The sequence below is a fragment of the Crocuta crocuta genome, unplaced genomic scaffold (genome assembly GCF_008692635.1).
Source record: "Crocuta crocuta isolate KB4526 unplaced genomic scaffold, BGI_CrCroc_1.0 scaffold231, whole genome shotgun sequence".
NCBI classification, from domain to species: Eukaryota; Metazoa; Chordata; class Mammalia; order Carnivora; family Hyaenidae; genus Crocuta; species Crocuta crocuta.
The window spans coordinates 3,504,336-3,518,575 of record NW_027528357.1 but is presented as its reverse complement, the minus strand read 5'-3'; the positions used below and the strand labels follow the sequence as shown (position 1 = coordinate 3,518,575).

Sequence of the window (14,240 nt, the reverse complement as noted above, 5' to 3'; positions counted from 1 at the left end):
TCAGATTAGATATTGTTATAATTCTACAAATTATATTTGTTGTGAAGCACTGAGTTTTTAATGATTTTTTTCCCAGTTGTATTGAGAAGTAATGACATACGTCACTGTGTATGTTTAAGGGGTACAGCCAGATTTACATACGCTGTGAAATGGTTACCACTATAAGTTCAACTTAATCCGTCTGTTGGTGTAGATATGTATGTCAAAAGAAGAGAAAGAAGAATAAAGGGAAAAAAAAATCTCTCCTTGTGATGAGAGCTCTTAGGATGTACATCATCCAGTAGTGTTCCCTCTGTAGTCATCACGTCGTACATTCCGTCCCTAGAACGTACGGTCTTACAGTCGGGAGTTTGTACCTTTTGACCACCTGTCTCTGATTCCCCTTCTCCCCACCCTCTGCATCTGGTAACCATAAATCTGATCTCTTTTTCCATGAGTTTGTTTTTATTTTTTAAAAAAGATTCCATATGTAAGTGAGATCATATAGTGTTTGTCTTCAGTGGCAAATTGATGCCACACTTACATGGAGAGGAACACAAATCTGTTTACGGTGCTTACACTAAGTGGTACTTCTGTGCTCTGCGGCAGTCTCTTGAGATTGAGGCTTGCTACTGTATTACACTTGGTTTTTAAAAGTTTACTTCAACAGATTGCTTGTTGTGTAATACTATCTTTATACACAACACATTTGAGATGAATGATTTTCATGATGAAGTAGTCTAGAATGTGACTATGGTAGATTTTTAATAAAATTTGGTTAAACGTCTTGGTGATATTTTGAGATGTTGTAGACTGTGTTTTGCTCGCCTCATCTTGTTTGAACATATCAGCTCTGATACCCTGAGGGAGCAGACTATTTAGTGTCCCTCAAAGCTACATGACTGTTTTCAAGCCCAGGAAGTGCTCCCTGAGCCTCCTGCCCTGGGCATAGGCCGTTGCCTCCTGCTGGTTTAGAGCACCTGTCATTTATAGCCTTCTCCCCACCCTCACCCACCTAGACAGCAGGATCGTTTTCTAATCTAATTTTAATCCATCTTACGCTTTAACCATGTCTAAATTATCACAAAGTCAGTAACCTCATTCTGTCAGATTTTTAAAGTATCCTTCAACCTTCATATATGCAAACTGTTCAAAATAGAATTTCAAATACAGTTCCAAATATGATGAAAGTGATGGGCTTGATGGAGAAAGGCCAGTGAGACACGTGTCTTTTACACGATATTTCATCCAGGGGAGTGTGTCTCCTTCTAGCAAAGTATGTCAGAGCTCATAGTAATTACATTTGTTAAAATGTGATCTCTCTTTACTCCTGCTGCCCTTCTGTTTCTCTCCCGCCTCTCTGAGTTTAGCAGTTGAAATAGTCATGCTGTTGCTTACTAAAGAAGGGGATACTTCAGTGAAATTCCATTTTCCAGGCATTTGAAATTTTCTCTCTTCATGGTCCCCCTCCCTTCTCTTTTCTTTCCTTTCACCCTGCCCTGCCTATGGTGCTTGCTCCTATTAGTATGCTAGATTTAAAGAGTATTACTAAAAAAAAAAAAAAGAAACTCACCGTCTTAAAGCTTATATAGCTAAATAAGTACTGTTCCTCAAAGTAGCTCCCCTGGGAAGCAGTATACAAGCGGTCCTTGAACAAACGTGTGTACCATTCGACTCCACAAAAGCTTAATTACGAATAGCCTACTATTGACTGGAAGCCTTAGTGATGAATAGTGGATTTACCCTTATTTTGTATGATGTATTAGGTACTGTATTATTACAATAAAGTAAGCTAGGGAAAAGAAAATGTTACTAAGAAAACATAAGAAAAAATACATTTACAAAACCGTGCTGTGTGACTTGAAACAAATCCGTGTATAAGGGGACTCGTGCAGCTCAAACCTGTGTTGTTTAAGGGTCACCTGTATTATATATACTTGTTTCAGTAATATGTCGCTACTTCAAAGCATTCCTCTAATGAAATGAGAGATCTTTAATATTACCAGTAACATGAGATTCTGGTGATGTTTGTGTCACTTAAAATATTTTTGGAACTTGGGGCGCCTGGGTGGCTTAGTCGGTTAAGCGTCCGACTTTCGCTTAGGTCATGATCTCGTGGTTCGTGGGTTCGGGCCCCATGTCGGGCTCTGTGCTGACTGCCAGCTTGGAGCCTGGAGCCTGTTTCAGAGTCTGTATCTCCCTCTCTCTCTGACCCTCCCCTGCTCACACTGTCTCTCTCTCTCTCTCTCTCCTAGAAATAAATAAAACATTAAAAAAAAATTTTTTTTTAATTAAAAAAAATATTTTTGGAACTTATCTTTAGTAATTGTGTTCAGAACCAACTTACAGTGATTCTAATTGTAATACCTTTTATAGCTGTACTTATTTGATCACTTTTTTTTCTTAAGTTCAGCTGATATTATTTGTAAAGCTCATCTCCAGATGACTCTTGACTGCCTTCAGTAATGAGATTCAAGCTCACAGAAGGGTCAGTAGCATTGAGATAGCTCAGGTCCTAGCCTGAATAGGATGGAAGCATCACCTTGCGAAGACTGTGAGGAAGGCATTACTACTGTATGACAGGGTTGTTGAGATGTGTGTAACATCCAGGGTGGCCCCTTGCAGGTTCTCACAGTCATGTGGTTGTGTAGGCTCTGATGTGCTGATTTTTAAATGTGTTTCATTACCTCAAGGTTATATTTCATTCCTACCTTTAGTGCTGAGAGTGGATCTGGTGACATGTGGGCTCTCAACACCTGAAAGTATAATTTGTATGCTCTGGTGGTGTTTTCAGGGTTTACTGCCGTAAGCCTATTTAAGTTTTTACTTTATTCTTCCTTGGTTCAGAGATCTAATTTGCAGGTTAAATTTGTAGAGGGTGTTAAATAATCCTAGGGATTTGTTAATAACCTATTGTAGCATTCTAGGCCTGTCATGGGGTTGAGGGGACATTAATAGGAGTGTCTTGTCCAAGGTCATGCAGTTAGAGGTCACATTGGAGTCCAAGGTTGTTTCATTGGGCAGTTTATTAAATCTTTCATTATCTTTCCCTACCCAGCAGTAAACAAGTGAGTAAGAGTCTCATCTGTGTCACAGGGATGTCAAGTGAATAAAATAATCTAGACTGTGTTGAAAAGTTAGAATTCTTTAAAAAAAGAAACTCGTTTAGTATTGTTACCTGGAAGACTGATTTTAATAGCCATCTCATGAATTCCACTGATCGTTGAAACAAAATTTGACAGAAATTTGTTGTCTGTATCTCACTAGTGGTGTCCTTTGTCAGTAAGATATTTAGTATGATAGTTTTAAGTAAATAGAGTAAGATGTTTGCAAGGTTAGAATAAAATTGCCAAAGTATTAGTGATGGTATTTTAAAACCCGTAATTAAAAAAATTTTTTTCACCATTTTATTTCATTTGTGTGTAGTTGACATATAGTGTTACATTAGTTTCAGTTGTAAACTTAGTTTATACATCATGCTGTGTTCACCACAAGTGTAGATACCATCTGCCCTTTTATGTCACTGTTACTGTACTGTTGGCTGTATTCCTTACACTGTGCCTTTTATTCCTGTGACTTATTCATTTAATCCCTGGAATCCCATATCTCCCTGTCCCCTTCATCCATTCTGGCCAACCCTCCACCCCACACCCCTCTGACAACCATCAGTTTGTTCTCTGTGTTTATAGGTCGGACTCTGCTTTTTGTAAAACCTGTACATTTTGATGTTCAGGTTTTGATTTCCATTCATGTTACCATTGATAGCAAGGAGATAGTAATATGTAGGTAAAATATTTTGTAGTCACAGCATGCATACATTTATTTCATGATCTCTCTATCTTTGTTTTAGCCAAAGTCATACACTTGCTATCAAAAAGTTATGCTGGAAGAATTGTAATGGGAAAACTGAACAGAACGGAACAGAAGGCGCTGAGTGGTTACACTTTGCAAGTTGTGGGGAAGATCATACTGTGAAGATGCACAGAGTTAACAGATGTGCGCTGTAACAGACCTAACAACTACAGTCATGTAGACACTGGTGTCTTAAGATATTTATCATGTAAATAGAGGACTTTCTTTACCTCATAATCTCATTGGTTTTCATTTTTAAGTCCTACTGCAGTAGTACTGGGTCACAGACCCTTTGAAATGTGATGGCAGCTGCAGACTCTCGTCACAGATGTGCATATGCACACACCCTTGGAACCTGGCCCACACCGTCGGGCATCCAGATCTGCATCCCTGTGTTCCAGATTAAGAACCATGTTCTTTGTGACTGAATTTGCCTAATTTTGTGTTATTTGGGGCCTTTTCTTTTCATATGCCCGTCTTTGGGACATTTCATTGTTTATTACCCCCTTCAAAGGGAGGACATAGAAAATAAAAAGAGATAAAACCCAGATTCCTTTTTTAACATTTTTTGTAATGTTAACAGTTTTTAACTGTTTTTGTAAATAACTTGACCCTCCCTTCCGGTACACCCCAACCATTCTAGGAATTTGGCAGGCGGTTGTGAGTTTGAACTGCAGTGATGACTTCTTCAAAAGTATATAGATTCTTCTTTTATGGTTTGACTTGAAGCAGAATATCCTGACATTTACACTGATAGACGTAGGGGCTGAAGAGTGGAGTTCTGTCACAGTCACCTGAATTGATGTGAAGTCACATATATGAGTCATGAGACAAAAAGCATCCCCGAGGGTGAATGAGTAATGGAAGCAGAGGGAAGAAGAAGATGCTAGAAACAGAGTGTCGAGGGTGGCAGCTGAAGTTTGGGAGGTGGGCCAGGTCATTTGGGAGCTTGGGAGGTGGGTGGAGGAGGTTAAGCCTGGGAGAGCAGTCCTGGGAAGACTGCCATGAGAGCGGAGGTTTGCCCTGACCCAGTATCCTCTGGCAGATTGGCAGTGACATGAAGGCTTTGCGTAATAAATATGCTGAGGATTGGGACATGGGGATTTTCCTGGGTGGAGTTTGCTGTTATCTAACATGACATTTTCCTTCCAAAGGAGTGGTGATATTTTGTTTAAATGGAGATTTCTACACCAGCATTATCCAGTATTTCTAGCCCAACAGAAATATAATGGAAGCTGTATAAGTAATTAATTTTCTGGTAGCTATGTAATAAAAGTAAAAAGAAATAGATGAAATTTATTTTAGTGACCTGTTTCAACCTAGTATGTCCAACATAAGCTATGTATTTCAACATATACAACATCAAAGATTGTAGAGGTATTTTACACTTTTTTTTGTATAAAATCCTTGTATGATCTAGAGTGTTGTATACTCAGAGCCCATCTCAGTTTGGACTAGCCACATTTCAAGTGCCCGCTAGCCACATGCCGGTAGCAGCCATCCATATTTGGACAGTGCAGTTCTAGACAGTTGAGTCCATATGAACTTTTTTTCCTCCCTCAGGCACGTGTGTACATGTGTGCCCCAAGGCAGGGAGAGTCTGAGTTCCCAACCTCAGAAACTGGGACACCCTACGGTAGTTTCCTTGCTATCAACTGAAGGATCTGAGTCTTTACCCCCACCAGCATGCTAGGGTTTGTTGGGATCCCATGCATCTAGGATTCCAGAGCACAATCAGTGAATTAACCTGGTGTTGTAGAACATTTTCAAGCACAGAACTCAACCCCCTAATGTTCCCTGAAAACAGGCCTAGTCTTGGGAAGACTGAATTCATAGGTACTATTTTAATTTGTCAGTTGGGTTTGTGTTAGACACTTTCCCCAAGTTGTCCTGAAGCATCTTCCTCAGGAACACCCTGGGTAAGTCAGTTCAGTAAGCGTTCAGAGGATGCGCTGTACACGTGGGCAGTTGGCACTGTAATTCATACACATACGTTGTAATTTGATGTGCATCTTAATCTGCTGAAAGAGCACCGTTTGAACCATACTATATTACAAACCATATTGTTCATCACATCTAAAGTGAAAAGGTACCGTGGGAACTTTGCTCCAGGGGAGTAGATGGGGTATTTCAGAGTCCCTGACCTGCCCTTCCCCCATCTCACTTCTCTGCCTCATTCACAGTATCAGAGCTCAGATCTATGCTGAGCGCCAGCCTAAGCAGTAGCTGCCTTCTGACCTGTACAGCTTCCTAGACAGGAAGTTGGGTTGTTCTGAGGACATTTGGATTTCTGAGCCAAATCCCTTCCCAGTAGCCTCAGAGGAAGCAGAGTCAGCTACTGATTCCAAAGGGGGAATGTGGGAAATGAAGAGACTGCAAATTCAGGAATAAAATGGAAGAACAAAATCAATCTCTTTTAAATGAGAAATTCTGGCCACCACGGAAAAGCCTGGGTTGTCGAAGGAATATGCCAGGCCTGTGAATCACTACGTACAAGCCTGTGTGTTTCTCAAGGCACTCTGGGTGGGGGTTGGAGACCGGATGTAAGGAAGCGCTTTGATCCTAGCTCATACTGTCAGTGATTGTGGGTAAGTGTTTTCCCTCATCTCTAAATGCAGATAATACCAGTGGATCAGTCTGACTTCAGTTCAACTTGTGTGAAAGGAAATGCCAATGTTCTTTCTGGTTTTTGCAAGGTAGAAGTTTTCTCTGAAAAGGAATCAAGATAGGCAGACTATGACAGGCAGGGAGACTTCTCAATGTGATCAAGGACCCAGGCTCTTTTTCTTTGGTGTCGCCATCCTCAGTGAGTGGCTTCCTCACCACCCAGGATGGCTGCTTGGCCTCCTGCCATAATGTTTGCATTCCAGCCAACAGAAAGGAAAGGCTCATCCCTAGCTTTAAGAAAACTTCTTGGAAGTCCACACAGTTCTGCCTAATCTCCTTGGCCAGAATTTAGTCTTGTGGCCACACCTCAAGAGAAACTAGGAAATGAAATTTTCATTCCAAAGGCCTTGTGGTCAGCTGGGAACTGAAGTGTTTTATTCTGAAAGAATGAACAAATGTTAGTCTCATTTTGCAAAAAGACAACCACTTTGTAGGGTGGTTTTGAAGATTAAATGAGCCAGTGCATGAAAAACACTAGCTGGGGTAGCACTGGTATGTGTATATATATATTTTGTATAACATATACACATATATATAATATGTATATTATATATATACATATATATAAAATAAGACACCAACTGTTAGATTTAAGTAATTCTCCGCTCACTCACCTCTCTAGAACCTTTATTAACTCCCTCGTCTCAAGTATTCTTTTTCTGAATGCCACCGTATTTTATTCTCATTTTCCTTTATGGCATTTCTCATTTCCTATCTTTTGTTTTACATATGTCTTATATTGTATCAGATTCTTTCTATGGGAAGAAAGTTTGTCTCAAAATGATATGGGGAAATATTAGATCACATACGTGAAAACAAATTCAGTGATAGGACAAAGTTCAGGTAGAGTTTCATCAGGACACTGCCCCTTTGTCTACTTTCAGAGGACCTCTCCATGGGTCAGCCATCTTCCAAGGCTGCCCTCCCCCGTGGATGAAAGCAGCCATTGAAGTTACAGATTTCCTTGCTCATATGGCAAAGGGGATACATTTTTAAACATTAAGTCCCAAGCTTTACTAAGTGGAATATCCTGAACTAACAGTGGGCAGGGGGAAACCGCACATTGAGTGGCATGGGCCTGCCCATCTGACATGGCAAGAGCCATGAGATTACTCTAGAACTGAAGGCAAGGTTGGTCCCATTAGGACCACATTGCTGATCTATGTGGGGTGGTTTTTCCAAATCAAAATCAAGGGCAGTGGTTGGTGGGTAGGCAACCAATGAAATCTCCCTATACAAGCCTACTAAAACCTAAGTATCTGGGTATCACATTTGTTTTCTCGTTCTCCACGGCATCTAACAGTGCATCTAGCAATGTATTGTCAAATATTTTCTAAACTTATGAGTAAATTTGACAACACAGATGGCTGGCTGGTGGAGGAAGGATTCTCCAGTGTAATCCACTAGTCAGTGAATAGAATGGTATCAGAGCCTTTCCCTGTCTTGGTGGCATAGAGGGGTAGGGGACAAAGAGTGAGAGGAAGGTGTCATTGCAGAAGGGACCAAGAAGGAGAAGGGCTTGTCTACACCTGCCCCTGAATGAACATAGGGAGAAGCTGAGCCCCCTGGAAAACAGCCTCAAGAAAATCCCCCCCTCGGGGTCCACCTACCCTGTGTCTACTACAGTCTCCCTAGTACTGGTGGGGTTTTGTTGTTTTGAATATTATGGACTTAGATAGAATGGAGCTTTGTTCATGATTCCAAGCTGCCCTTTTAGCTTCTATTCACAGAAAAGGTCTCCTTTCCCTCTAGGGGAGGGAGCTTCCTGGGGTTTCTGATAATTCTTTCCACTGCTTCCGAGTTCTTTCTCCCAGAACTTCTCCTCTGCCAGGCTTTGGAGAGAAAGCGGCTCCATTATTGTCTCTCTCGTTCCTGCTTGTCGATGTCTGAAGATCTCAGTCAGCAGGAAATAATAAATTCACTCTCCTAACCAGATTTTGCCCCTGAACACCCACCCTCCATCCTAACTACATGGCGGGAAATTGGATACACCGTAATAGCCCCCAATACCTCCAGGATCAAGAGTCCTTGATGCTTAGCCAGTAGGAAAACCTCTACCCCCATCAGCATTTAAGACTTGAATGGAGCTTGTAAATGGAGCTCCCTTCCTGACCAAGATAAAAGTGTCTCACTTAGGTCACTGCACACCCCCTGGCCAGCACATTCAATAATCTGATTGGCCCTTGTCCTCACTGACCTGTCAGTCTTAGGGGTGGCTGTCACTCTACCTCCCTGACTATGCCTTCTCACCAGGTAGTGGCATGGAGGCGGACATCACTTAAATGTGGCTGTCCCCAAGGCTCTGTCTCTCCCTGAACACTCCAGAGCCCCTGGGGTGACCTCTGCACAGGCCTCCCCTATGAGTCGTGTCTCCAACTCCTGGCACTGTCCTTCCTGAGCCTGGGCCCCAATCTCCAATCTCCACTTAGATGTCCTGAACCATCTTGTGTCCCTGTGCCTGAGCACCCCCCCTCCCCCATCCACCTAAGGCATCCAGTCCAACACTGCTGAGCCCATCCTCCCTCAGTCCCCATTTTCCCTGAATTTCATCACCTCTGCACCTTCTGGACCCTCATTGCTCCTCTCCAGGACTCCTGCCCAGCCTCCCTACATGACCCTAAGTGCTGCCGGGGTGTCAGACAGACCTTTGACACAGCCACTGTCCTGTGGGCACTTCTTGGCATCTTCCCATCCCTCCTGTCTGCAGAGTTTGCCCCGCTCCCTTTCCTCACTCCCTATCCCCACCCCCTTATCCCTGCACAACCACAGCCTGTGCTCCAGCCTCACTGAAGGTCTGGTCTTTGTAATTTTTGGAGCCTTTTCCTGTCTCCAGCATTTGCACCTGGAATGCTGCCTTCTCTCTCTCACCTTCTCTTCCAGGACTTCTGGAGTCCTAGGTTGGGGGGCTCTCTCCCCCACAGCCTTGACCTCTTTGGGAAGCCCCTTCTCTGGCACTGCGCAGTATGGAGGGGTGATCTAGCTGTGGCCCCATCTTCTTCCCTGTCCTGGGGCCTCCCAGGCACTCAGGGTGCCTTATTGACTAATGGCTCCCCAGTGAACACTGGATGACGCCCCTGCCAAAGCCCACTTTCATCTCCAGTGACTCAAGCCTGGAGGTTGCAGGAGGTTGTAGCTGGTCTCCCTACCCCCAGTTCTTACCACCCCATCCAGCCTGGTCATGGCCATTAGGTGATCTGTCTAAATCACCTCTTGCAAGCACTTTCTTGCTCAAATATTTTCAGAATGAAATTCCAGTCCTTTTGGGTGACTTACAGCCTTCCAAAATCTGGCCTCAAGCCTACATTGCCTTTTACTTCAACCACTGTAGACATTAACTCTGAGAAGTACTCGTTGAACGTTTGCCAAGTGAGTGAATGAATGAAGAACATATGAATAAGTACCTTGAGTATAGTGGTGATTTCTAGAAATGGAATCTATTGCCAGGAGACCCTGGGGGTGGGGTCCCATAGAAGTCTGTTAACGTGGGAGCAAGTGGTTTTGGCAGGTATCATCCTAAGTAGAAAACCAAGCTCAGTGAACTGGATCAGGGACAAAGCCTTGCCCAGGGGGAAAGATTTTAAGTACAAAATCAAGGCTCTCAGTCTGCCTGATCTGGCCTTCAGGCACATATTTTTCATGGCTCCCAGATGAGAGAGAGCTGTAAGTAGGTGCTGAAGAGCTGTTTCCCTACAAAGCTCTAAACTTTGGGCGCAGAAGCTAGTTTCTTGGGACCTCTGCATAGACTGGCTTAGGCTCGTCCAAGGCCCCTCGGCCAGTAGCTGGACCAGGTCAGATGAGGCAGTGACAGGCGTACAGCACAGGAACGCATGTAAGACATTCACCAGTGGGGGGAGGGTACGAAGGAGCAATCTGATTTCTGACTGCCTCTTTCTGGCAGGAGAGGCCTGGGGAATCTTGGTGAAATAAATTTTAGGGTGCCAGTTAGAGGCTGAGCCTTCCAGCATCCTCAGACCCCACTATTCTCCTTCCCTTCTTCACAGGCTCATTGCTATGGCCCAGGTCAAAGGCTTCCTCCTTTGGGGTGCTTTCCCTGAACTCCCTGGTGGGAAGTAGCCCCTTTCCTCTTCCTTGTAATTCTACACCTGCATCCTAGAGCAGTGGTAGGGGACTCAGGCCACATGGCCTTGTAGCTGGACGTTCAGTAGTTCATTTCCCTGCATGCCTGTAGGTGCAAGTCCTTCCTATCCTCCTGAGCATGCAGTGCTCTGGGAAGAGCCAGGAGCCAGGAGCTTAAAGATCTTTCTTTCTTTCTTTCTTTCTTTCTTTCTTTCTTTCTTTCTTTCTTTCTTTCTTTCTTTCTTTCTTTCTTTCTTTTCTTTCTTTCTTTTCTTTCTTTCTTTTCTTTCTTTCTTAGAGAGAGACAGAGGCAGAGAGACAGAGCTTGAGCAGGGAAGGCAGAGAGAGAGGGAAAGAGAATCCCAAGCAGGCTCTACACTCAGCACAGAGCCCCACCCAGGGCTCAATCTCATGACCATGAGATCATGATCTGAGCTGAAATCGAGTCAGGCACTCAACCCCTTAAAGATATTACTTTACTGAATGGTAGTTCAGCGATTTTTGATGATCTTCAAGAGTTCTGCACTGTACATAAAAGGATACAATTAACAAAGTGAAAAGACCATCTACAGAATGGGAGAAAATATTGCAAATTATGTACTTGACAAGGGGTTAATATTCAGAAAATATAAAGAACTCCTACAACTTAGCAATTTTTTAAAAAGCTCAGTCGACAAAATGAGCAAAAGACTTGAATAAAGATTTCTCCAAAGAATACATAAAGTGGCCAAAATGCACAGGAAAAGATGTTCAACATCATTAATCATTAGGGAAATGTACATTAAAACTGCAATGAGATGCTACCTGACATCCAGTAGAATGCCTACTATAACATCAACAACAGAAAACAAATGTTGGTGAGAGTGAGGAGAAATGGGAATCCTCATGCACTGTAGGAATGTAAAATGGTGCAGCTGCTAATGGAAAACTATATTTTCCTTGAAAATTAAAAATCGAGTGCCACATTATCCAGCAATTCTACTTCTGGTTAGACATCCAAAAGAACTGAAAGTAGAATTTCAAAAGAAGTATTTGTATATCCATGTTAATAGCAACATTATTCACAATAGCCAAGAAGTGGAAGTGATCCAAGTGTCCATCAGTGGATGCATGGATAAACAAAATGTAATCTATATACACAGTGGAATATTCTTCTGTCTTAGAAAGGAAATTCTGAAACACGCTACAACATGGATGAATCTTAAGGACATTATGCTAATTGAAATAATCCAGTCACAAAAAGACAGATACTGTATGATCCCACTAATGTGATGTACTTAGAATAGCCAAATTCAAAGAGACAGAAGATAATGGTGATTGCCAGGAGCTGGGGAAGGGGGAAATGGGGAGTTGTTTAATGGATACAGACTTTCAGTTTTTGCAAGATGGAAAAAGGTCTGGAGATTGCACACAATGTGAATGCACTTAACACTACTGAACAGTACACTTCAAATGGCAAGGTCTGTAAATTTTGGTTATGTATATTTTACCACAATTAAAAATTAAAAAAAAAAAAGTTCTGCATTGAGTTGGCCCATTCAGATTATTCACTAGGCAAGTTTGCCCATAAGCAGCACGCTGGTGGATTTGCGACTTGCCCACAGAACACCTTGAGGAGAGGTAGATACTCTTTACATTCCCGGGGGAAATAAGGAAGTCACTCACTCCTCAGAGTGCAGTTCATGGACCCAACGAACATCACCACCCAATTAAAACTTAAAGAATCGGAATTTGCATTTTAATAGGCTTCCCGGCCATTTGTGTAAGTCAATGCCTGAAAAGCCTGGCCTAGGGGTGATCCTCACTGGGAAGTAAGGCATTAAAGGAGGGGTGAGTGGCACACACAGCATCCAGCGTCTGGGACCACCAACTCCCATCACTCTCCCGACTTAGACATGGGGAGACTGAGGCCTTGAGGACCACAGAGGCTTGCACCAGAGAGGCTGCTGAACACATTTACCTGGTTGGGCTCTGGAGACTTACTTCGCAGGTGCTAGCTTGTCCGTCTTCCTCTAGCTGTGTGCTCTTATGCAAGTTACTCTATGTCTCTGTGACTTAGCTTCTCCACCGGTTAAAAGTCACCTCATTAATTGTGGACTAATTAGTACAGGTCAAAGTGTACAGGTGCCCAGTGCAGTACCTGCTCTTGTCATTGTTCCCAGAAGTCACACTGCAAAAGGGGGTGCTGTGGAGAGGGCTCAAGATGGCACCAGAGCCCAAAGTTCCAGCTCCCAGTGTGGTCAGAAGGTATGCAGAAGAGGATGGGGGGAGGGGTCAGTGATGCCAATGAGCAAATTCCTGTATTGTTCATGAATATGTTCAGTATTCAGAAGTATGAATGCTTCTCCAGTAAGGACCTGGGGATCTGGCAGTGAGGAGGATGAGCAGTGGCTGTGTGGGGGCAGAGGCTACCTAAGTAGGGGTAACCCGTGGACTGGCTCTTATGGATCCAGCCCCAGGACCGGGCCATACAGAACCTCCATCCACCCAGTGCCACCTGGCATTCTGGGGGTGGGCCAGGAGGGGCAGTACGGTGCATGGCCCTCAGGCGGCTCTCTCAAGCTGGGCCAACCCACAGCCCTCGGATGTTTTTTATACAGGCAGAGGCTGGGCCTGGAGTCGGCAGCGCGCATCATCAGGAGTCCCAAGGCTCCGGAGGGGCGACAGTGGGCCTGGCTCTGCGGCACAGGCGGTGAACTTGGGGTATGGACGCCCTTTCCACCTCCTCCCACCATGGTATGCTTGGAAAGCCAGTGGTCCACATCACCTTGGGTCGGTGGCCCCACTTGGCCCGCACCTGCGTTCCTCCACCTGGGCTCCCAGCACGGTGTCCGCCCCCCTCCGCAGAAGGTTCTGCACTAAGCCCAACTCGGTTCCACACCAGGCACCTCGCCTTTCATTCACTCCATCCTCCGAAGCGGGCCTCGACCCTGGCTGGGATCGCACTTGAGTTCTCCCTGCCACGCACCTGGGTCCCATGTTGTGCACCCGTCCACTCGCCCCTGCACCGGCTCTGCACTTCCTTCCGACGCCTGGGTTTGGCAGCCGCTCAGTACTGAGGCACTGGAGCCCCGAGACAGAGCCGCTCTGACGCCGGCACCCCGGGTGCAGGCCCAAGGGCGGAGCGCCTCCTGCGCTCAGGGCGCAGTCGTCGCAGCCGAGTTATGTTTTCGACCGCGCGCAGCCACCGAGACCGTATTAGCCAACCAACTTCCTGGATCCCGGATCGTTTTCCTCTTCCACCCTTCGCTCAGCCGCAATCTTAGACACGCAGAGCACACACACCCCTGGGGGCAGCAAGGAGAAGTCTCCTTGCAAACACAGGACAGTGAGGGTCCCGGGTAGTGTGAAGGGCTCGAGATCGGGGGAGTCGGGGGCTGCCCAGGTGTCAGGGTGCCGAGCAGGAAAGAGCAATGCGTTCCTTCTGCCACGAGCCTTTTCGTGGGACCGTAAACGAGAGCTTCGAGTTTCCAGGGTCTTTGGGGGTATCTCCGTGGGCTCCACTGGGAAGCTGTTTAGAGAGACGACGAAAGCGGACACTTCCTCGCCCCGCCCCCAGATGGGAAAAGGGCAGGAAAGAACTGGAACGCTGTGAGTCAGCTCCCCTGGGAAGCCGGACCGCCCGGAGAGGCGTCACCCTCGGCAGCGGACCCGGTGCCACCGCT

At 44.9% G+C, this 14,240-nt stretch overlaps 1 protein-coding gene across 2 annotated transcripts in view; it reads left to right on the top strand.

Annotated features, from left to right (window-relative positions):
- The window catches only part of ELP2 (elongator acetyltransferase complex subunit 2), a 43,036-nt gene extending 38,655 nt beyond the window's left edge, over window positions 1-4,381 (top strand). For both annotated transcript variants that reach the window (XM_077753796.1, XM_077753795.1), the window contains exon 22: window positions 3,830-4,381. In XM_077753796.1, coding sequence (XP_077609922.1) covers window positions 3,830-3,986 — 157 coding nt within the window. In that variant the 3' untranslated portion in view covers window positions 3,987-4,381. The remainder of the gene's footprint in view (window positions 1-3,829) is intronic.
- The last annotated feature ends 9,859 nt before the right edge of the window (window positions 4,382-14,240 follow it).